Genomic DNA, 25,213 nt, shown 5'->3' on the forward strand with positions numbered 1-25,213 from the left:
CATTTTACTTATCCTGTGAAGGACAGAATCATGTTGATAAATTCAGAAAACAGTTTTTTATTGTTGTGTTTTGATGTATTTGATGTAAGCCCAGTGGATATTTAAAGCTTACAGAAGGCTGCATTTAACTGCTGCTATGTCATTCCTGCAGTATTTCTGCAGGTGTTTTGGTCAGTGTTATTATTTGTAATATATTATATTATTTGTAATCAGAACAAATTATCTGTCCCCATATGATAAAATCCACCATCCCCCCTGATTCTTTTTTTTACAACTCGAGTATGGCTCGCTGCGGGGTTGGTTACGGTAGCACCTACGTCACCGCGCTGGCCACGCCCCCTCCCTAGGAAAGGGGCGTGTCTGAAACAGTAAGTATTTACTACTTGGCTCCTCGTCAATGGCCCTGGCCCCTGACAACACTTTACCTAATTAAACTGCACTGGCTTTGGGTTTTTTCCCCCTAATTGGAGACGGTTTTAATATTTTTAAGAAGACCCAGACCTGAATTTGTGGTAATCCAGGTAAGTGATGCGGGAGGCGCTCACCTACCGCGGGTGCTCCTACCGCGGCTCTTTGTGGGAGCCAACACACAATCAACTTTTTATTCTGTTGTCTTGAATAAATATGTGGGCTCGACGGTGTTAAAGCGTGTGTTGCGTGAGCAAAGTATACAAGTTGTGCTCTTTTTCTGTTTCAAACTGAAGTCGACAGATTTCTGCGTTTCTTCTGCTGCTGGCGGTCGTTTTCTTTTAAGCGTGAATTATGGTTCTGCGTTAAATCGACGCATAGTCTACGGTGCGCGTCGCCGCGTACCTTACGCCGTAGGCTCTGCGTTGGTGTAACGCGGAACCATAAATCAGCCTTAAGGTGGGGGTGGGGTCGTACTCGGCGGTGAAGAGATGCTCTCCCCGGCTGGGGGGGCAGGTTTCCGGCCTGGGCTGGTGAGGGGGTGAGGGGGGTCTGGCTGCACGGTTTCGGTCAGATTGTGGCTGGTTCCGAGAAGCTGCACCGACTTTCCTGGCAGATGCAGCAGGTGGTCTGACTGGAGCCTGTAGGGTTGGGCTGCAGAGATCTGTCATCAGTACTTATGGAGGTAGATTTGTGTCTTAATTATTCAATCAAAAAAAAGATTGCTTCAATCAAAAAATATATTTTCAATTAAAAAACAATTCACTTCAATAAAAAAAAAAGATTTAAATCAAAGAAAAAAAGTGTTGTGTGAGTGTAGTGTGAATGCAAAAAAAATTATTTGAGACTCAAAAGAATGCATTTGAACACTATTTTTCTTTGATTGGAAATGTTTTCTTTGACAGAAGTGAAGTTTTTTTTAATTGAAAATATATTTTTTGATTGAATAATTAAGACACAAATCTACCTCCATAAGTACTCCCTGTTTCTGCCCACTCAGGACTCTTTTCTGCAACTTGAACCCCCCACTTGTCACTTAATTTCACTTAAATATATTATTTGGATGGTTTTTCAGCATGCCTACTTCTTGGACCCTGAAAGGTTTTCTTGTTTTCCTTTGTATTCACTCTAATCGCCTTTTCAACAGGTCGTGGTCCAGGTTTTTGTCAGTTTATCCATTGTTTCACCATTGTTTATGTAATAACTGCCCGGGGATCATGTTCTGGGTCTCTGGAAAGATCCTAGAAACAACTTCTGTTGTAATAGACGCTATATAAATAAAATTGAATTGAATTTCAAGTTAAAAGTAGGGCTTGGGATCGATTCAAATGTCAAAATTCGATTCCGATTCTTAAGATTCATAATCGATTATAAAGATTTGATTCGATTCCGATATTGATTTGGGTTAGTGTTATTAAAACAGTTTTTTGAGCTGTTGCATGAATTATATGACTGTAGTTATGCAACATATTAATACTAGTATTATATTGAGATTCAACAGTAAAGTAAATAATAAGTATTGACTGAGGGGAAGGTGGTTCAGTTGGGAGAGCTTTTGCCCATGAACCTGAAGGTCAGTGGTTCGAACCCTAGTTCCTCCTGTGTCCACCAAAGTGTCCTTGAGCCAGACACTGAATCCCCCAGTTGCTCCCGGTTGTCAGGCCAGCGCCGTTGTGTATGGCAGCTCCGCCGACAACCGGTGTGTGAATGTGTGCGTGTGTGGGTGAATGTTTGCAGTGTAAAGTGCTTTAGGGCTGTAGGAGTACAGCTGGAAAGCGCTATACCATTTATTACCATTTATTGGCAGCTAATGATGCTATAAGGACCAATCACCTCCCAGAATGCTGATAGAACTGCTTTCAGAAACACCGTGTGGCAGAATTACCAAACAGATCCAGGGCAGCAAACAGAGACGGATGAAATCGCATTTTATGCAAATGTAACCCCAAGACGGTATATAAAGCAAAGAAATATAGACAATTTATGCAATTATAACTGAAAACTTGTTGAATGTTTTCATACCTTTTTTAAACATATTTAAAGGCAAAAACATGGCACTAGTTATTCTTTTTTCCAACAAAACATTCCTTTTTTAGGCATAAACACAAAAGTTGTAATATAATAATGAAAAAAAAATCAATCTTTGAAGCGATTTTTAGGAATTAATATGAGAATCGATTTAGAATCGGAAAATCGATCTTTTCAACACAGTCCTAGTTAAAAGTGAACGTGTAAAATGAGCCTTGCTCAGGGGCCCAAAGTGGCTAACCTGCAATCCAGGGGCCCAGCTCTGTACCCACTAGGCTACCAATCCCCCAGCGAAGACAGGATATAGTTTATTACTGGTCCACATTAAAAGCTTGTGTCAGCAGATTTGTGGCTGAGGAGTCTTGGCGTTTTTCCTATGAGGTCATCAGATCCCTGTAGATCAGTCCTGCTTACAGCCGTGTCCATAAATGCCAGTCAGCACTTGGAAGTGGTGGTTGGTGAACGTTAATCTCTCCGCCACATGACAGCGTTTTTAAACTCTTTTTGGTGTTTTATTTAACATCACCTGTTGGCATCTGTGGATCCCACTCCAATCATGTCGTAATCAGGTTCACAGATGCTCAGCTCCGTTTAGATTCATTCATTTTTAATCCTTTTGTTATGGTCAAACATTTTCCATTTGGACCAGGCCAGTTTGGTTCTTGGAGTCGATTACCATTTCCGCCACTTTCCCAATGGACAATTTACTGGAATATTGTCCACCCCCGGGGTGGGGGTGGGGGGTTCTGATTCCTTAATTGGAAAGAAAGAAAAACATATACACTGTGTTAAGATTTTAAATCACTCATAAAGTTGGTATTTAATCTTCATAGCATCATATTAGTTTTCTTCGATGGAAAATAATAAAATATTTCCAAGATTTTAGGAAATAAAAGAACTTGAGCATGGATAGGTTTTTGGAGAACACCACAAGCTTCCCCCTGGAGTTCACAGGGAGGAAACAGGAAAGCTTCCTGTTTCCTGCTCTGTCGAGGAAGTGCCGGCCGTCAGCAGCGGTCGCGCCCCGGAGACCGACCGGTGTAGTTTACCGTACATTTGGAAAGGACAGCAGATGTGACAGGGAAATGAACATGTGGGGAACCTTCAAGACATGTTTATTAGACAGTTCCTAAAAAAAAAACGAACCCACAGACTCAACATAGATTAATCTTTTAGAGACTCAACATAGATTATTCTTTTAGAGACTCAACATAGATTATTCTTTTAGAGACTCAACATAGATTATTCTTTTAGAGAAGAATAGAAAGAGGCGAGATCTTCATCACGGCCGTGACCCAGACGGTTGTGTTTAATGTTTTGGTTCTCGGCATCCGCCGGCGCGGCTGCTTCGACAAACACACCAGAATGGTCTTGAAATAATATAAGACCCCTGAACATTGACTGCTGGTGGTTTTAAAGTATTTTTAATTGGTCTACATTTGTTCTGGGTTGTATTGGGTCGTGTTCTGACAGTTAAGCCGTTGGTTCTAACTTGGGACGAGCGTTCAGCGTTTGCTGCTGTTATGTTCAGTGACTGCAGCGCTGAAGCCAAATAAAAACGCGTCATAAACATCATAATCTTTAACCTCTCAACTTACCTGAATACGGTCTTACCTGCACGTACTTTGCACTGTACCATGTTTACTGTGGCATGCTTGTTCATGTGTGGCCTCCTGGGATAAACCTAAGAGTCTAACTTTATGACAGTGCCGTATGACCAGTAATGGCACACCCGTGTGTGTAGTAAGCAGCCCGCTGCATTTGACAGAGGTAAACGTTACATTACACTATGTTTCCGTGTGTTATGTAACCTGCAGCTTCTCAGGTTTTATCTCGGTTTCTTTTGGGATGATGAGGGTGTGACAGACGATGGTGTTGTGCCAACATCCTCGTTCTTGGAACACTCCGATTCGGATTAAATAAGTTCACATAACAAGGCATCAGTTTACAGCAGAAATGCAACCACACTTCTGCTCCAAATGTCTCCGAACGACTGAGATTGCCCTACTGATCAGTGTGGGCTGAAAGAAGGACGGACTTTGAAGATCATATCTAACTTACCGGTAAGCCGAGGAGCGCCTGGAAGACGTATATTGTGTGTGAGGGCAGAGATTTTCCCGTATCTTGTAATCTCTGGTGTAAAAGTGGGGGGAGTAAATTAAGCTAATATCAATGCTCTCACTGTAGCTGGATTTTTATGACATACTGCACACTGCCGTGTGCTACCGTGTAGGTGTGAACCCGTTGGCATAGCCTGACGTGCACTGTGTTGCATTGGTGCGGACGTCCAGAAATCTGATAGGTAGATTTGTTTTTCTAAGTTTTCAAATGTACTGCGTATATTTTGTATATGACCGAAAGGACAAGATCGTGGATACAAGCGGCCGAGATGAGTTTCCTCCGCAGGGTGGCTGGATGCTCCCTTAGAGATAGGGTGAGGAGTTCGGTCACCCGGGAGGAGCTCAGAGTCGAGCCGCTGCTCCTTCACATTGAGAGGAGTCAGCTGAGGTGGCTTGGGCATCTGTACCGGATCCTCCCTAGGGAGGTGTTCCAGGCATGTCCCTCCTCCCTAGGGAGGTGTTCCAGGCATGTCCCTCTGGGAGGACACCCCGGGGAACACCCAGGAAACGCTGGAGAGACTATGTCTCTCGGCTGGCCTGGGAACGCCTCGGACTCCCCTCGGAAGAGCTGGAGGAGGAGCTGGAGGAAGTATCTGGGGTAAAGGAAGTCTGGGCATCTCTGTTGAGGCTGCTGCCCCTGCCACCCGGTAACGGTGAGCGGAATAAAATGGATGGATGCCTATATTTTTCATTGTTTTAACACATGATTTCACATGAGCGCAAATACTTTTTTTTTTTGGCCGCTCGCAGGTCTGTTCGTTTTCTTTGTCTCTATGGGTTAATAATAATAATAATTAAAGATGCAAGCAGCGATGAACGGGCCCTCGCGAGTGCAATCTTCACCAATAAAAGTCAAGGACTCAAGACTAAGTCTGATGACATGACCCATGACTCTTTATGTCAAACCATTCAAAAGTTATGGTAGAAAGTAGGAACTATCAAATATGGACCAATCAGATGAAAGGGGGGTGCGCTTTTTGGCGTTTATTGTCGCCACAGTAACGCTTTTGACTGAGAAAAGTAATGCGTATCGTCGCAGGATCGAGACTAGGAATGGGCGATATTTTACCATTCACGATAAACCGTCAACAAAAATTCCCCGAGGGAGGGAGGGAAGGAAGGAAGGAAGGAAGGAAGGAAGGAAGGAAGGAAGGAAGGAAGGAAGGAAGGAAGGAAGGAAGGAAGGAAGGAAGGAAGGAAGGAAGGAAGGAAGGAAGGAAGGAAGGAAGGAAGGAAGGAAGGAAGGAAGGAAGGAAGGAAGGAAGGAAGGAAGGAAGGAAGGAAGGAAGGAAGGAAGGAAGGAAGGAAGGAAGGAAGGAAGGAAGGAAGGAAGGAAGGAAGGAAGGAAGGAAGGAAGGAAGGAAGGAAGGAAGGAAGGAAGGAAGGAAGGAAGGAAGGAAGGAAGGAAGGAAGGAAGGAAGGAAGGAAGGAAGGAAGGAAGGAAGGAAGGAAGGAAGGAAGGAAGGAAGGAAGGAAGGAAGGAAGGAAGGAAGGAAGGAAGGAAGGAAGGAAGGAAGGAAGGAAGGAAGGAAGGAAGGAAGGAAGGAAGGAAGGAAGGAAGGAAGGAAGGAAGGAAGGAAGGAAGGAAGGAAGGAAGGAAGGAAGGAAGGAAGGAAGGAAGGAAGGAAGGAAGGAAGGAAGGAAGGAAGGAAGGAAGGAAGGAAGGAAGGAAGGAAGGAAGGAAGGAAGGAAGGAAGGAAGGAAGGAAGGAAGGAAGGAAGGAAGGAAGATTTTATCAATTCAATTTAATTGGTGTAGCATTTAGTATCTTTTAGAGCAGTGTTTTGGCTCCAAAGACTGAATATGGTGATAGATTTATAGTTACAAAGGTGGAGTTGAATTGGTATTTTCTTTATCGTTATTATTATCGTTATTGGGATAAATGCCAGAAATTATCGTGATACATTTTTTAGTCCATACCACCCATCCCTAATCGAGACGTACATTTTGATGTATAACACACCTGGGTGCACGTTACGGTTTGGGCCGTATTAAAGGAGCTTGAGGCTCCTTTTAAGAAATGAGACTCTCTAGCGCCACCCTTCACCGCGACGGCCGTTGGGGGTACTGCAGCCAACAGTGAAGCCAGCACAGGAGAACGGGGAGAACGTGCATGCAGCGTCATGTGACGTCACATCTGCAGCCCAGCGCGGGAAATTCGGGACCGAATTGCAGCACATTTTGCAGCAACAGCCTGTTCAAGGGAACGGAGAGATACACTAGAGGGCTCATTCTTTTGGGTTTGGAACACTTCATCTGACATTATTACTAGAAAACTTAAAATGTATACAGATTTTTTTCATAAATCCTGCCACAATCCGGCCTCAAGCTCCTTTAACGGCCGAAGAAATGGCATAAATTGTGCCAAAATTACACGATTAATTCAAAATGGCCGACTTCCTGTTGGGTTTCGGCCATGGCGCCAAGAGACTTTTCTTTAAGTTGCGACATGATACAGGTGTGTACCGATTTTCATGCAACCGTATTGTGGAGCTTGAGGCACAAAGTTTTCTACGGGGCGTTGTTGAGCCATTAGGCCACGCCCATTAATGCAAACCATTAAATATCAACACTTTCGCCAGGCCTGGCTTGCATGCAAAATTTGGTGACTTTTGGAGCACGTTTAGGGGGGCAAAAAGGCCCTCATTTCGTCAGAAGAAAAACAAGGATTCCTACAGATACAATAGGGCCTTTGCACTGTCAGTTCTCTGGCCCTAATTAATAATGGCACAATTTAGCTCAGCAGTGACCCATCAAGACGATTGGGATGCTGGTCCATATGAGCCCTGTATGTGCCCCTGTATTAATGCCAGTAAGTGTTGTACTGTGCACGTACAATCCGGATGAAGTGCTTGATCTTATAGTTGAGGTTGAATTATCACACCAGCTTCCTTCTAAACATGATTGAAACTGTAGTCGGGGCACTTTTCAGTTCTGGAAACTGACCCAAAAACTCAGATGAATTGCAGAAGTATGACCCTCATCCCAGAGCAGTTTCTCTCTCCTGAAACGCCTGTTCCGGCTGTGGAGACAGGAGTGTTTACCGTGGCCGTCGTGTAATGAGGCGTGTGACGTCGGTCTGGAAACACACAAACACAGTTAGCACTCAGCCTCCCACGCTCACTTCCTAGCAAGCAGAACAAAGGAGACGGTCCACGGTGGAGGTTAATGCATTCTGCCTTCAGTTGTCAACGGTGGCTTCATAATGCGTCTGAAGCAGATTCACATCCAGGGCTCCATTAACCTGCACCAGGCTCCTCCGCGGTCCACTTTACTCATTATAAATGCTTTTACAACGGTGGGAGCACACAGACGGTGCCAACCATCCGTTACACGGCCTCGTAGGTCCTTCTAGGTCACGGTAACAGGACAGTAAGGATGTCCTGGTTATTGTAGTAATGAGAACCCGGGCAGGGGTTCAGAAGCTGGCCAGAACCCAGTAGGTTAATTCATGAGAACTCTGTGTCATCTATACAAACCTGTTTTGGTGTTATTGGCTTCAGAGCTTATGTATTCAATGTTTTTATGCATGTTGGCATAATCCAGAGTGTGTTTGTGCACTCATGTGTTGTGTCCCCGTGGACCGGTATGTGCTGTGTCAGCGGGGTCTCTGTGGACCACCGTGTCCAGAGAGAACGATTGTGGAAAATTCCCGTCCCTGGGCACCCCGACCTCTGACTGCATCAACAGCAGGGCGCCGCTTTAGTTCATGAGAGTGCTGCAGTATCGTGGATAAATCAAACTCTGGATCATTTATATTTATAGCTTCTTCCTTGTGTTTGTTGAAGTGTTTTCCTCTGCACCAGTGTGTACATCCTTACATGATGGTTGTTTTGATCGGTGTGTGTTCCTGCATCTCTGGTTCAAGAGCCTTTACGCAATTAGTCATACATTAAAGGTAAAAGCATTTCTTTCACAGGGTCCTTAGCAGCACAGAAAAATTGTAGTGATTTCCTCGATATCCTTGCAGTTTATGGTGATGCCAAAGATTTTATTGCAAAAATCTTCCTAAAAGACACCGGGTGCGAGGTTTCCTGGAAAAGAAGGGGAAAAGTGAGTGCAGCTGTGTTTGCTTGAAAAACAGAAAAAACTAAAATCAATACATAATAATAATATAATCTCAGAACCTCACACTCTAGGCCTCCAGAACACTTTTGTGTCGGTGACCTGACACCCAGACACCCGAGGGGGCAGTTAAATAACGGCCACAGGCAGGAAAGATGCTTTGTGGTGCATTTAATGTTCAATTTTAGCAATAGGGTTATGAATAAAAACTCTGCATCTCTTATTGTGAAGGGGCGGGCTACGTTCGGGTTTGATCAATATCACGACTCAAGGCACTTATGGATACTGCTTTTGAAATCTAATCATGAGAACGAGGCATGAAAACCTTTGCAGCTGAGAAACGTTACGGCTGAACTGAATATATTGTTGCTGTATTATTTTTTTTTGAACTTTTTATTTAAACATTTTACAGAACATATCCTGACTACAGATCCTGACATATGACTTCACATCAAACAGAATAAGTGACTACAGAGCAGAGCAGAAATTAATCTGCCAAAAGCAAGGTAAATTAAAGAACCACATAATTGTAATATTAAAAATACTAACGGTAACAACGATAAGTAGAAGAGCAAATATCTATGAATAGTGGCTGAGCGTTGCTGTATTATTAATGTCTTTTTTGAAGTTTTTTTTATCTCTAAAAATGACATTGACTTGTTTCATTTGGATCTTCTGGTGTTTGAGTGCAGACTTGTACATAAAACCTTCCCTTGACTCCTAAAGGCCTTGTGTCCTCTCTGACGAGCCTCATGGCTTCTCTTTTCCTTAATGTGAATCTTTTTTACTATCAACTATTAAAGCTTATAATTCTTGATAAGTGAAGCTTTAAAGTTATGTATTTAACACTGAGATGCTGTATTTAAAAAAAAAGATTATATTCTATTTAATTCTTTTCAAAGACCCGTCTGCTGCATTAAACCTGCTTTAGCTGTAGAAACACTGACATCACTGAACGGCTAATGATGTCTTTTCATATATACCTTTATTAGGTTATAAGTAGTTTAACAGTCACCCATAATCCTTTACTTCTCCCAAGTCCAGGCTTTTGACAGAGTCTGGTTGCTTTTCTGCTGTAACGTGATTGGTTATTGAGTACCCGGGGCGGGGGGGGGGGGGCATCCTAATAAAGGGACTGTTCTACTTCAGTCTCTGGCCCAAAACTATCGTTTCCATGGTAACGAGAGGTTTGGACAATGCCTCCAACTCATCAGTGATTCAGTGGTTTTAGTTGTAATTGGACACCGGGCCATTTGTTTACTCCAGAGAGGTAATGATGGGATGATGTTTAAGCACAGAAATACAGATCTTTTTTAATTATTACTGGATTGTCAGCCTGAACAGAGGGTGTTTGTGTGTGTGTTTTGTTACAGTAAATAACTGCTCTGCTCCTGTCCTCCTTTCCCCAGGTCTTCTGTAAGCGTTGCCGTGGTTACGCCAGAGATCTCCCTCCTTCCAGCGCTTTGACCCCCCTCTTGTGACATGTCCTCCGAGGGCGTTCCCAGCGAGGGGCCTCGGCCCGTGACCCCCCCACTGCCGTCTCCCAGATCACCAACTTCTCCTGGTAAGACACATTTCTACGCCGCTTTGCTCGACCTTTGACAGACCCGGACCCCTCCCCCCTAACCCGGACCCCTCCGTGTGTCCAATGAAGTATTATTGGATGTGAAGAGCACCATGTTCATTGAAGATGTCCAGGAGTTTCGGAGTAAATGGGTATCTAGGATTTTATTGATACTCGTATCAGCACTGATGCTCTTCATGCGCATCAGTACACATTGATCAATACCTTCTCTGTGTAATTTTAAGTGAGGTATTAAGGCATATGTATGTATATATATATATATATATATATATATATATATATATATATATATATACATACACACACACACACACACACTAGGGGTGTAACAATATATCGTGCCACGAAATTTTGCAATACAAAAACGTTGTGGAGGTGACAAACTGTAACACGATATTGGGTTATTAATATTAATATATTGTGTTTGCTAGTGTTTACTTGTGTATTTCAAATAAAAGACAAATTTTTTCCAGTCATATGTTCCTCATTCAAGATTGTTAAAAGAATATCGTATCGTTATCGTTATCGTTATCGTAACCTCAATATCATGTATCTTACGCTTCCTGATTTCTTATTTTTTTGCATGTTTGTGACACTTAAATGTTTCAGATCACACAACGCATGGGTGGGGGGGAGTACTGGACTTGAGGGGGGGTGGCATCCCCCCTCATCCCCCCTGAAATAAAAATGGTCCAAATCATCCCCCCTGTAAAACTGCCATCCCCCCTTTCCATCCCTTATGTCATTTCATCAATGAATGTGGTTTTACTGCTATTTCAACATTTAGAGTCATCACCAGAGAAATAACTTATTTGACAATTTTCACCTGTTTCAAGTAGATTTTCACTTGAAATAAGTAGAAAAATCTGCCAGTGGAACAAGATTTATCTTCTCATTACAAGCAAAAAAATCTTGTTCCACTGGCAGATTTTTCTACTTATTTCAAGTGAAAATCTACTTGAAACAGGTGAAAATTGTTGCTTCTTCCAGTGATGAGTCTGGTTTTAAGTGTAATAAGATTTTTTTTACTAAAATGAGACATTTTAACTAGAAATAAGACAAATATTCTTGTTAAGATTTTGAGTTTTTGCAGTGATCCATGTTACTTATCCTGTGAAGGACAGAGTCATATTGATAAGTTCAGAAAAGTGTTTTTTATTGTTGTGTTTTGATGCATTTGATGTAAGCCCAGTGGATATTTAAAGCTTACAGAAGGCTGCATTTAACTGCTGCTATGTCATTCCTGCAGTATTTCTGCAGGTGTTTTGGTCACTGCTATTATTTGTAATCAGCACAAATTATCTGTCCCCATATGATAAAATCCACCATCCCCCCCTGATTTTCTTTTTTACAACTGGAGTACTGGGTGGGGGTACATGAAGGTAACCCCCTCTCCGGGGGGCCGTGGGAATGTGGTGAAGTGTACTGGTCACCACCGTGATGCATTTGTTTGTTTGTTTGTTTGTTTGTTTGTTTGTATGTTTGTGTTCCTCCCCAGAGTCCCTGCGCCTCCCGGCCCACCGACACCGGGACCGCTCCCCCTCCCCCATGAGAGGATACCTTGTCCCCAGCCCCCTGCCCACGCGCAGGAACAGGACCACCTCCGCGTGAGAACACTCTCCCAGCTGTCCCATGTTGTTGTTGTTGTTAGAAACATTTTCCACAGTACAGGGTTCATACGTTTTGAAAAAACCTGGAAAAGTCATGGAATTTGAAAATGTCACTTTCAAGGCCTGGAAAGGTTTTGGAAAAATAAGTTCACCCCAAAAGATGGAATTTATTTTTCTCACTTAATGATAACATTTAGTAATAACAGCCTATCAGGTAGATTTACGGTAAAATTGATCAATAAATATTTCGTATCGAAAAGTCTGCGTTTTCACGCATGACATGCCTATCATGCAGATCGGATGACCACATTCTCCAACAGTTATTACAGTTATTATAGTTATATTAGATTACTATAAAACATATACTACAACATGTGTTAGTTTAAACACATGTTTATTTTGTATAAAACTAGGGCTGAAACGATTCCTCGAATAATTCGATTACAAAAAATGATCGAGGAATTTTCTCTGCCTCGAGGAATCGTTTAATTTCACCAGCTCAAAGCATCGTGTTTCGCCCGGACTACATTTAATGTGGCACAGCGCGCTGACGCAGCGCACGTAAAGGAAGAAGAAAGAGGCGGCGGATGTTTGGTTTTAGTAACATGCCATAGATATATATATTATATATCTATGTGCTCAGCCAGTCTGCAATGGCCCAGACAGGAGACACGTGTAGCTCAGTGCTTAACTTTTATTTTTAATCCACGCTATATTCTTCTGGTCCGTTCTCCTATATGTTCCCCCTCTAACCCGGTACATACATAGGTTCCTCTAAACATCTCTTCCTGCTACAGTTTTAACTAAAAGAAAAGGCAGAAAATGTCAGAAAAATAAAAACGTAATAAAGCTAACTGGGCAGTTTTTAATTTTTATCTCTGTAGTCATTCATGAATAAAACAAGCAGCACTGGTGCCTAATGTGCTCCAATAAAGCAGGTCTCATCATTTTATTTTGAACACTGCCAAAACTCAATCTTATACTTTAACTTAAAACTTAACTAGAAAACAAATGAAAGTTCAATAGAAACACGTGGGAAAAACACCTAACATTTTAAGTTATGTCTGATATCAGGTGTAATGGCATTTTTAGGTTAGAAATAAGAACACTTCTTGGTAAGATCCTTAGTTTTTTGAGTGAAGGCAGTGAATTTGGTCGACTGGTGTAAGTTCAGGGTTTTTAAATGCACAGCCATGAACCTACTGTAATATATAATTTAGTCTTAGTGATGTCAATTAACATCTAACATCTTATGTATGTTTATAATAATATTAAATATTCGATAGCTGCAGCCCTATATAAAACCATAATTGTCATTAGATCTCCACTGTAGTGACGTTTTACATTGTTTTATTCCTATATTTCATTCATACATTGATGTTTTAGAGGTCATGTATAGTCATGGGAAAGTCATGGAAATGTGTTGGTTAAAATGTGCATGAACCCTGACAGTAATAACCCGTCCCCCCTCTGTCCGTGTCCCCCGTCCTCCAGGACAGACCGTGCGGCCGAGGGTCCCGTCTTCACCGGCGTCTGTAAATACTTCTGCCGCTCCAAAGGCCACGGTTTCATCACGCCGTCGGACGGAGGCAGCGACATCTTCGTCCACATCTCAGAGTGAGTGTGGACGCTCTCACGGCTCGGGGGCGTCCTGGGCTGTTAACCGGTGTGAGGGTCTGTGTGGGGGTGGAGGAAAACGGAGCAGAGCGGTGTGTAGGAGGAACCAGCGGGCCTGATGACCTTCCCCACGCTGCCTTTTGTTTTCTCCCACAGGCACAAACGTCACAGGCACACACATGCACCTCGCTGTAGCACACACATGCACGCTGGCTGTAGCACACACGCAGCAGGACGTATCGGTGCCAGTAAACACTCGGCCACTGCAGGGTAGTGTGGTTTCTGTCAGCCTGTTTCAGTTCTAGTTTTCTTTTTTTTGTATTTATTTATTTATTAACATACAGTGCAAACAGCGACAAAAGACATCAGTTACAATGACATGGATATAGGTGTGTGTGTGCGTGTAAATAAGATGATGAAAGTAGATAGATAAATTAAGAATATTAATTCGTGAATAAATAAGTAAACAAATCCAGCTTCGGGAGCTGCGTGCTGGCCTGCGGTCCCCACCCCTGGTCATCCCGTTGCTGCCCCCCCCCTTCTCCTCCCTTTTCTCTCTTTTGTCCTGCAGGTGGCCATGGGTGGCTTGTAGCTTGCATTACGGAGCACAAGTCTTTTCCTGACCCTGCACCCCAACCTGGGACTTGCTGATTGGGCCGGAGCTTCGGGAGCTGCGTGCTGGCCTGCGCTCCCCACCCCCGGTCATCCCGTTGCTGCTTCCACCTGCCTGCTGTGCTGTTGCCGTCCCTGACCCACCAGTCTGGCCCTCGGCAGGAGGGTCCCCCCTGATGAGCCTGGTCCTGCTCAAGGTTTCTTCCCTCCTAAAGGGGAGTTTTTCCTTGCCACTGTTTGGCTTAAGGTTTTTCTCCCACTAGGGGAGTTTTTACCTGCCATTGTTTATGTAATAACTGCTCGGGGGTCATGTTCTGGGTATGGGTCTCTGTAAAGCGTCTAGAGACAACTCTGTTGTATTAGACGCTATATAAATAAAATTGAATTGAATTGAATTGAAATAAATAATTATCATATAGAGTGGTGTAGCACGATATAATATAAATATAGCGTAATAATATAGTAATATCCTAATATAACATAATAATTTTTATAATATTATAACGTATAACAAAATGATATCACCATACTATAATATATAACAATATAATAATATTATAGTTTAACATCCCATGAGATTTCATAACTTAATATAATAATACACTATGAAACAATATATCATGATATGAAACAGGCTCATATGATATGAGCCTGTTTCAGTTCTAGTTTTAGTCTAGTCTTTGGGTCCAGTTATCATTTTAGTTTTTATTAGTTTTAGTCACGTTCATTCTCCTTTTAGTCGTGTCAAGTTTCAGTCGACTAAAAGTCGGAGCATTTTAGTCTTATTTTAGTCAGAATTGTCCAGAACCATTTTAGTCTAGTTTTAGTCAAAGATTGTATTTAGCCAAACCCATTTTACAATTCAAACAAGGTTATATTATTATTATATTATTGTTACCTTATAGACTTAAATATTAAACCAGAGGAAACAACTTAAAAAATTTACATTAAGGATCTTTGTTAGAACATTTCGTCTCGTTTTGGTCAACGAAAATGAAGACACATTTTAGCAGAGTTTTTATTTTGTAATCTACATTTTAGTCTGGTTTTTATTCCTCTATGATATTGCATTATATATTTAATTATCGTTATCGTCACATGACCAGCATTTTCGTTGCGTCTCGTTTTCCTCGGGTGATAAAGGTTCATTGACAACGATATTTAGTCTTAATTTTCGTTGACGAAAGCAACTTTACTGCAGAGTCCCGAGAAGCCTTCATGTTAGTCTTTACATTTGATCAGCGTCACGACGACTCCATCGAAGAGTGTAGCAACCTATAATGTAATAATTTCCTATAATGTAATAATTTCCTGAAAATGTAATAACGCCTGAAAATGTAATAAAATTTGCACTTAACTCAATCGAAAATGTAATAAAACCCAATAATGTAATAACTTCACCAATAATGTAATAAAATATCCTTACGGATATTGTAATAACATTTTTACCGATAATGTAATACCTTATTACATTATTGTGAATTTATTACATGGTACTCAAAATCTGCAATTTAACCCAATAGTCATTCTGGTGTTTTAAATCGAGTGTATATAACATTCTTAGATTCTTAAAACACAAAATGTAGAACTCTAGACTGAAAATGAACATAGTCTATATATTACATTATCAGTTTTGAAAAAAAAAAACACCTAAAAATGTAATAAATTCCCAATAATGTAATAAGGTATTAGATTATCGGTAAAAATGTTATTACAATATCAGTCAGGATATGTTATTACATTATTGGTGAAATTATTACATAATTGGATTTTGTTACATTTTCGATTGAGTTAAGTGCAAATTTTATTACATTTTCAGGAAATTATTACATTATAAGGTGCTACAAGGAGCAAAACCGGCTGAAGAGTTCAGAACATCGTTACAGGAAACACTCACGCTGGGCAGCTTGAGTCCCTGGGTCTCTGGAAAGCGTCTAGAGACAACATCTGTTGTATTAGACGCTATACAAATAAAACTGAATTGAGTTGAATTGAATTAACCGTGTCTCTCCCCGTCCTGCAGCATCGAGGGCGAGTACGTGCCGGTGGAAGGAGACGAGATGAGCTACAAGGTCTGCTCCATCCCTCCCAAGCTGCAGAAGGTGCAGGCGGTGGAGGTGACCATCACTCACCTGAAGCCCGGGACCAAACACGAGACCTGGGCCGGCACCGTCGTCAGCAGCTGAGCCCGGCCGGCCGGCTGGCCGGGGGACGAGGCCGCACGGTGGTCGGGTCGGGCCACGTGAGGTTTATGGGGTGGAGGGAAACCATGTAACGCTATCAGTAACTTCAGGGCGTCTTGGATTTATTATCCGTGATATGAGGGAACATCGTAACATTTCAGATTCACATTCTAGGCTCGTGTTGACGTGTCCGTGGCTTCTCCTGCCTCCCGGGCAGCAATTACCCGCTAAAACCGGTTGCTTTGAGTGGTTGCACTGATCTAGAGCTGATGTAAGGAGGCAAAACAAAGAGTTCATCACAGAGAGACCCCGTTACTTTTCTTGGGTGGAGCTCTGTGATGAACTCTGGAAGAACGTCTTTGCAACAGAAGCTGCAGTTATTCCAGGAAATATTAGCGTGCACACCCTTTTTTTTATTTTTTGGGAGAGTTTTACATTAATGACACGGTCAGCTCAAACTACCTGTGCTGCTCGGTAAGAAGGGACTGTGTTGATCATGTTGGGTTGCTTTAAAAAGGAAATAAAGAATTTTTGAGTGGTACATCTTGAGGTTTTGTCCTTCTTTTAGAAAGAAACAATGAAATAAATCAAATGTTACTCAGACTCACCTGCAACAAGGCAGACGACAAGCTGTGTTTTTAATCTACTCTTATTTTGCTGTTCAAGCCAAGAGAGGGCAAACATGAGCTCGGGGGAACTGCAATGTTTGAGACAACAGTTAGAACAAAGACAAAGGGTAGATGTACAGGACTGTCTCATAAAATTAGAATATTGTGATTTTCTGTAATGCAATTACAAAAACAAAAATGTCATACATTCTGGATTCATTACAAATCAACTGAAATATTGCAAGCCTTTTATTATTTTAATATTGCTGATCATGGCTTACAGCTTAAGAAAACTCAAATATCCTATCTCAAAAAATTTGAATATTCTGGGAATCTTAATCTTAAACTGTAAACCATAATCAGTAATATTAAAATAATAAAAGGCTTGCAATATTTCAGTTGATTTGTAATGAATCCAGAATATATGACATTTTTGCATTACAGAAAATAAAGAACTTTATCACAATATTCTAATTTTCTGAGACAGTCCTGTATATCCGTTTTAGGAGTAAAACTGTGGAACTCATTAGACAACGACCTTAAATTAGCAAACTCAATAAAAGCATATAAGCTATTATTCAACCCCATCGAATGGACACATATATAGAAGCAGAATTAGCAAACAAAGAAGAATGTACACATGTATGCATGTAGGTGTGTACCGGTATGAACATATGCATGAATAGTATAATTTGATGTATAGACAGGGGTGCACACAAGCCGGGACTCGAGGGCTAGTCTACTGCATGTTTTAGATGTTTCCCTGTCTTCAACACACCTGATTCTAATCACTGGTCGTCATCAACATGTCATCAAGGTTTACACAACTCTGTTGGTGACACAGCCTTGTCTATCAGGGTTGTGTTGAGGCAGGAAACATCTCAAACGTGCAGTAGACTGGTCCTCGAGTCCCGGCTTGTGTGCACCCCTGTGTATAGACATAATACACATGCATGAGATGAAATGACAACCTAAATTGGTTTTGTTGGTTTCTTTAGCATCTTTTCACTTTCTGTTTTCAGAGCTGTCATTATTATTATTATTATTATTATTATTATTATTATTATTATCATTATTATTATTATTACAGCTATTATTATTATTTTATGTAGCCTCATGATACTTCATTTGTTCTTTTTGCATATTCTATTATGTTAAAAGGTGGGCAAGATCAGCTTTATGCTTCAAGCCCAGACCTTTTGCGGTCAAAATAAGCACCATGTTGACCAAAGAAAAACGTGTAAATGTTTATTATCTTGCTTATTGATTTTTTTTTTATGCTTATAATTGACCAAAATAAAGATTAACTAACTAAATTTTGAAAATATTTGCTAAATATCCATTAAATTGGGCTCTAAGAGGTCAAACGAGGAATGAAACTTGTTTTATCAAACAATTCAACCTGATTTTGTGATGAAACCCATATTTGTCGATTTGTGGGGCCAAAAACCTCTGCTGTTCTGACCCACTCACTGATGGTTGGATGGATGACCCGGAAGAGGCTGCTGCAGATATTCACTTGGAATTAAATCACAGCCGGACGCTCTGGTGTTTTCCTGTCACGCGTCCGGCACTGCTCCTGGCTGTTTAGTTTCATCCTGTCGGCCGGCTGGGCCGGACCGGCGCCGAGCAGCGGGGGTTGCTCCAGGATATCTGGATAATCTTCATCTCTCTCTCTGTGTTCTGCACAGATTCAAGACACCACATCAGATGAGCAGCTTTCTTAAGACAACTGGGTTTATTCTGCTTTTAATAAGACTATACGTTACACAGTTTAAGCAAAAGCAGAGGTCTTGTTGGAGTTTCCTTACAACAACAAACCACGCACTTTTGCACCTTGGTCTTGTTGACCAGTTTTAGGTCAGTGTGCGATTTAGAGCGTCCCCTAAATTCCTCACACTATTTAAGGTGTCCTGTTAATGTGAGTTCAACTTTCTGATGTCTGTAATATACTTTATTTATACAGCACTTTACAACAGCATTTCGTTGCCAAAGTGCTTTAATTAAATTTTATTGATATAGCATCTATTACAACGGAAGTTGTTTCTAGGATCTTTCCAGAGACCCAGAACATGACCCTCGAGTAATTATTACATAAATAATGGCAGGTAGAAACTCCCCTAGTGGGAGAAAAACCTTAAGCCAAACAGTGGCAAGAAAAACTCCCCTTTAGGAGGGAAGAAACCTGGACCAGGACCTGGATCATAAGGGGGTTTACTCAGTACTCGAGTTGTATAAGAAAATCAGGGGGGATGGTGGATTTTATCATATGGGGACAGATAATTTGTGCTGATTACAAATAATATAATATATTACAAATATTATATATTATAAGAATATTTGTCTTATTTCTAGTTAAAATGTCTCATTTTAGTAAAAGAAATCTCATTACACTTAAAACAAGACTCATCACTGGAACAATTTTCACCTGTTTCAAGTAGATTTTCACTTAAAATAAGTAGAAAAATCTGCCAGTGGAACAAGATTTTTTTGCTTGTAATGAGAAGATAAATCTTGTCCCACTGGCAGATTTTCCTACTTATTTCAAGTACTCAGTTCTATAGCTGCAGCTATGACTACTGACTAACACACTAGAGTTTGCACTAACTAGAGGTTTACTAATACCAAATAGAGGTTTACTAAACACTAACTATAGGCTTTACTAAACAGAAAGGTTTTAAGTTTGGTTTTAAAGGTGGAGGTGGTGTCAGCCTCCTTAACCCAGATTGGGTTAGTAACGGTTCCTGATAGCAGAACACCCCCTCCAGATCTACATCTACATTTTCCAGAATTTTAGATACAAATGGAAGGTTGGAAATTGGTCTATAATTAGCTAAGATGTCTGGGTCAAGAGAAGTTTTTTAAGTAAAGGTTTAATTACTGCAACTTTGAAAACCTGTGGTACATATAGTAAGTTTAGGGATAGGTTGATCTGGTCCAGTATTGTACCAATAAGAGAAATAGTTTTGAATAGTCGAATCAGGATGGGGTCTAACATACACGTGGTTGATTTAGCTCTATTGACTAGTGAGGTCAGCTCAGGGAGGTCTATAGGATCAAAACAGTCTAGAGTCAAGTCAGAGCCTAGGGAAGTCGCTAAAGCTGAAGAAACGCCCACAACCGGCTGGTTGATTTCTGCTCTAATTCTCATGATTTTACTGTTGAAGAAGCCCATAAAGTCCTCACTACTGAGAGCTGCAGGAATGCACGGCTCAACAGAGTTGTGACTCTTTGTCAGCCTGGCTACAGTGCTGAACAGAAAACGTGGGTTACTTTTGTTATGTTAGGCTCGAGGGAAGGAGGGCGGACCCAAATGCAGGACAACACGAGATAGGTTCAGGTATAACAAAGTTTATTAACAAAAAGCGCTCCACAAAAGGGGAGGAAGACAAACACAAAATCACAGACCGTAAAAACGCGACTGGAAAGTCCAACAAAAGGCGCAGGCCGGAGGGAAACTCACGGCTGGAAAAAGGTAATCCAAAAGACCCAGGAAGGGAAGGTCCATGAACGGGAACCTAGGGAAGTCCAGGAAACCGGGCCACAGTGGTAGGGTCGGTGTGGAGGAAGGGAGAGAGCCCGCTGCTTGCTGAACACCTCCCCCAGGTCGTGATACACCTGCGAGACCATGGTGAGATCCACTGCCATGGAGGGGGAGGTCAGGTCCCGAGGAGACGGAGGAAGAGCTGAACGCAGGCAGCGTGAGTGGCAAGCCACGCTCCATGCCGTGATGGTGCCTGTCATCCAGTCTATCTGGGGGTTATGAGTGGCCAGCCAAGGACAGCCCAGGACCACCGGAGCTGCGGAGGAAAGGATTAAGAACAGTTGAATGGGCTCCCAGTGGTTACCTGACGTGAGTAAGATGAGCGAGGTGGTACGGTGTGTGGAACAGGTGAGTGTGCGGCCATCGAGGTCCTGGACGGTGCAGGGTTTCACAACGGGAAGTCCAGCCTGTCTCGCCAGGGCCTCATCGATGAACGAGTCATCTACGCCTGAATCCACCATCAGGGGAACCGGAAGCGAGGAGTTCCCCCAAAGGAGCACCCCCCACAGGATCAGACGCGACGACTCTGGGTAGGCAGAAACTGCGCTCGCCAGCATGCCTACCTTCGCTGGCGAGCCTGGTCTTTTGGGCGCAACGGACAGGAGGCGATGAAGTGTCCCGTCTTGCCACAGTAGAGGCAGGAGTCGGAGGCAAGACAGAGGCATCACTCCACCGGCAAGAGGCGAGTTCCCCCCAGCTGCATCGGCTCCTCGTCGCCAGACGGAGGCTGCTCACGGTGCGGCGAGAGTTGGGGACTTGGAGGAGGGGAGCAAACCCGCTCTCGCTCTTGCTGTCGCTCTCGCTGCCGCTCTCGCTGGTAGTTATCCAAATCGATTGCCTGGTCAGTCAATTCGGACAAACCACCAGGTCGTTGAGTCCACGGCTAAAAACGCATAAGAGTGCCGGAGGGAAACTCACGGCTTGAAAATCCAACAAAAGGTGCAGACCGGAGGGAAACTCACGGCTGGAAAAAGGTAATCCAAAAGACCCAGGAAGGGAAGGTCCATGAACGGGAACCTAGGGAAGTCCAGGAAACCGGGCCAAAGTCGTAGGGTCGGTGTGGAGGAAGGGAGAGAGCCACAGTAGCCACAGTAGAGGCAGGAGTCGGAGGCAAGACGGCGGCGTCGCTCCGCCGACGAGAGGCGAGTTCAACCCCGGCTGCATCGGCTCCTCGTCACCAGACAGAGGCTGCTCACGGTGCGGCAAGAGTTGGGGTCTTGGAGGAGGGGAGCGAACCCGCTCTCGCTCTTGCTGTCGCTCTCGCTGGTAGTTATCCAAATCGATTGCCCGGTCAATCAATTCAGACAAACCACCAGGTCGTTGAGTCCACGGCTAAAAACGCATAAGAGTGTTGGCTCATTCCATTCACTCTCGGCGGCCAGGGTGTCAAACTCTACCGCATATTCCGCCACTGAACGGCCCCCCTGACGGAGAGTTAGCAGCCGATCCCCCGCACAGCCCGCATGGTCGGGGCAAGGAATTCGGCCAGAGAGTCAAAGCGAGCGGACGCGTTTGCCTGTGCCCAGGCTAGAGCTCTCCCCCACAGCAAACTGATAACATAGTTAATCTTGGAGCTGTCCGACGGGAATAGGCGTGTTCACTGGGAAAAAACGAGCGCACATTGAAAAATGAACCCCCGACATCTTCCAAGATCGCCGTCGAAGGGGTCCGGGTCGCGAGCGCAAGAGGAGAACGCCTCTCCCTCACTGGAGGAACCCGGTGTCCCAGACCTTGGTCTGACCCAGACGCTGCACCAACGTGTCCACAGAACGAGCCAGCAAGGCAATATTGTCATGCACCATCCGTATTGACTGCTCATGTCGAGCAACGGCAGCGTCCCGGCTACTGAGACCTTTTCGTGTGTCTGCTGGGTCCATAGTGGTCGGATGATTATGTTAGGCTCGAGAGAAGGAGGGCCGACCCAAATGCAGGACAACACGAGCAAGGTTCAGGTATAACAAAGTTTAACTAAAAGCGCTCCACAGGAGGGGAGGAAGACAAACACAAAATCACAGACCGTAAAAACGCGGCTGGAAAATCCAACAAAAGGCGCAGACCGGAGGGAAACTCACGGCTGGAAAATCCAACGAAAGGGAAAACTCACGGCATGTTCCAGGCATGTCCCTCCGGGAGGAGACCCCGGGGAAGACCCAGGACACGCTGGAGAGACTATGTCTCTCGGCTGGCCTGGGAACGCCTCGGACTCCCCTCGGAAGAGCTGGAGGAAGAGCTGGAGGAAGAGTATGGGGTGAAAGAAATCTGGGCATCCCTGTTGAGGCTGCTGCCCCCGCGACCCGGGAACGGATAAGCGGAAGAAGATGGATGGATGGATGGATGGATGTTTCTTCTGCTGGATGGGGCTAGAACATCCCAGAGAAGAACCCGCAGCTCCTTAAAACGTGTCTTTTTGAAGGGATTCACTTCATCCCTTAATTTCTCAGTCAGCTGCCTTGCTTCTTCATCCTGGTCTTTGCTCACAGGTCTTTTTGCTGGAAACATTTTTTCTACACAGGAAATGCCTTTATATGATTTGTCAGTGGCAGCCAGTTTTTTAAAGGTACCTTGCTCGTCTTCTTTTACACATCTTGGGTCAGATGTTGCATCATCTTTACTGGAGCTGGCATCATTTGACCCCTTTGTAAATTGTAATCTTTTTTTATAGTCTTCATACTTAATTTTCTTCAAATTTGCTTTTTGTTTATTAGAGCTGCCTTCATTTGATCCATATTTAGCAGGTAATATTTTAGAGTCATCATGTTTGACTCTCTTGCAAGTTTCTTCAACATATGTTGCTTTTCGTTTATTGGAGCTGCTTTCATTTGATCGATCGTTGATAACAGAGTCTTTCTTCTCTGTAATTACAGCTCTCCGTACAAACCTTGCATCATCTTTACTGGAGCTGGCATCATTTGACCCCTTTGTAAATTGTAATCTTTTTTTATAGTCTTCATACTTAACTTTCTTCAAAGTTGTTTCTACACAAGTTGCTTTTTGTTTATTAGAGCTGCCTTCATTTGATCCATATTTAGCAGGTAATATTTTAGAGTCATCATGTTTGACTCTCTTGCAAGTTTCTTCAACATATGTTGCTTTTCGTTCAACATATGTTGCTTTTCGTTTATTGGAGCTGCTTTCATTTGATCGATCGTTGATAACAGAGTCTTTCTTGTCTGTAATTACAGCTCTCTGCACAAACCTTGCATCTTCTTTACTTGAGCTGGCCGCATTTGATCCCTTTTTAACGGGTAATGTCTTATAGTCGGCTAGCTTGACTTTCTTGGAAGCTCTTTCTACATATGTTGCTTTACGTTTATTGGTGGTTTTCTCGTTAAAGCTGGCTGCTGCTGCTGCTGCTGCTGCTGGTTTGTGACAGCCGCCACCATCGCTTCCAGAGGTTCCAGCCTTTTTCTTTTCACATTTAACCGAAGTCCACTTTCTTTCATTAAGATGACACACTGTCATTAAAGTTTTTGCTGAGATCATATAATGTTGATCATCAGCAAGAAGAAGGTGTTTCATCGTGATGAACTTATGATCGAGAGCTTTTCTTGGGGTGATCCGGTTTCGTGGATTAATTGCAAACATCTGCTTCAGGAGACTGATGAAAGCTTTCGTGTCTTCACGACAAACAGGGTTCATTCTGTGTGGCTGCATTGCCATCAGTTGATCCAGAGAAAACATATTTGTACAAATACCAAAATAGTTTCCATAATTCTTTCTTGTTTCCTGCCAGTATTGTTTTGGGGAATTCAGCCACCACGCACGACGAGAATCCTTCTCGACCAGATTAAAGTAGCGACGGGTGTTGGCGGCCTTGTCCAGGAAATCATTGTCAGGTTGACCATTCAGTTGCACCATCACCCTCATGACCTCATATTCACTATATAAGGGATACAAGTGTTGTCCGAGGTACAAATAGGCCAAAACACAACCAAGGCTCCACATATCGACACCCTCATCCAAGGTGGGATGTTCTAGTAGGACTTCTGGGGCCCTGTAGGAAAGGTTTGGAAAAATCCCTTTCTTCCCCAAGTTTGATCCCTTGGTTGCAAGACCAAAGTTCATCAGCTTCACCTTGAAAGGCTGTGAATGATGGTTAACAAGCATGATGTTGGCTGGTTTAATATCAGCATGAACCAGATTTATGCTCTTCAGAGCCTTTAGAGCGACGAGCATCTGCTGAGCAATCGGCCTGATTTCAGAAATGCTAAGAGGAGTGTCCCTTCTCTTTTCCATGAAATCAACCAAACTAATGTCCAAACTTTCTAGGACCAAACAAAAATTGTTTTCATACGTGAAATCTTCTGTGAATTTGAGCAAACTGCTCTTGTCAGGCTCAAGTTGTCTGAGTTTTTTCAGCGTCTTGGCTTCTCTCCAGCCTGCTTCAGCGTCTTCTTCTTCCATCACTTTGACAACCACAGGTTGTCGTGTTTTCAGGTTTATACAGCGGACCACTTTTCCAAAAGTTCCTTCACCAAGCAACTTAACAATGATGTAGTTGGAACAGCCACCACGGAGAACTTTTTTCGGTTGAATATCAAACTGTGAATTTGATACAGAACTGCTGTTGTCGGACTCCATTTTTAAGATTTAAAGGTTTTTACAGAGAAAAACAAGTGCCAACTGTCTCCAAGAGAATCCAGAGAGGGTTCTGACGGATAATTCCAATTCCTACTGTGCGTCAGAGCTCACGTGACTGCCTTTGATCTTGTATGACGCGTTACAGTATGACGTCACAGTTGGTTTGCATTCTTAATAGATTTTTTTTTTTTTTTTAAACCGAAGCAATTTTTTTATGTTAAGAAAAAGAACTAAAATGTCAGATTGTTCACG

At 42.9% G+C, this 25,213-nt stretch overlaps 1 protein-coding gene across 5 annotated transcripts; it reads left to right on the plus strand.

The window, feature by feature from the left end:
• Positions 1-349: 349 nt before the first annotated feature.
• Positions 350-16,769, plus strand: carhsp1 (calcium regulated heat stable protein 1). 5 transcript variants are annotated; one of them, XM_061712165.1, is made up of 6 exons: positions 380-521; positions 9,034-9,127; positions 10,031-10,185; positions 11,705-11,813; positions 13,311-13,433; positions 16,069-16,769. In XM_061712165.1, the coding sequence occupies exons 3-6, from the start codon at positions 10,104-10,106 to the stop codon at positions 16,229-16,231; spliced, it is 477 nt and encodes a 158-aa protein (XP_061568149.1). In that variant the 5' UTR covers positions 380-521; positions 9,034-9,127; positions 10,031-10,103; the 3' UTR covers positions 16,232-16,769. The 5 variants fall into 5 exon arrangements, with proteins under 5 accessions (XP_061568151.1, XP_061568149.1, XP_061568147.1 ...); XM_061712167.1 differs by lacking the exons at positions 380-521; positions 9,034-9,127 and adding an exon at positions 350-368; XM_061712163.1 differs by lacking the exon at positions 9,034-9,127.
• The last annotated feature ends 8,444 nt before the right edge of the window (positions 16,770-25,213 follow it).

This window comes from Cololabis saira, chromosome 21, assembly GCF_033807715.1.
Source record: "Cololabis saira isolate AMF1-May2022 chromosome 21, fColSai1.1, whole genome shotgun sequence".
In the NCBI taxonomy this organism is placed as follows: Eukaryota; Metazoa; Chordata; class Actinopteri; order Beloniformes; family Belonidae; genus Cololabis; species Cololabis saira.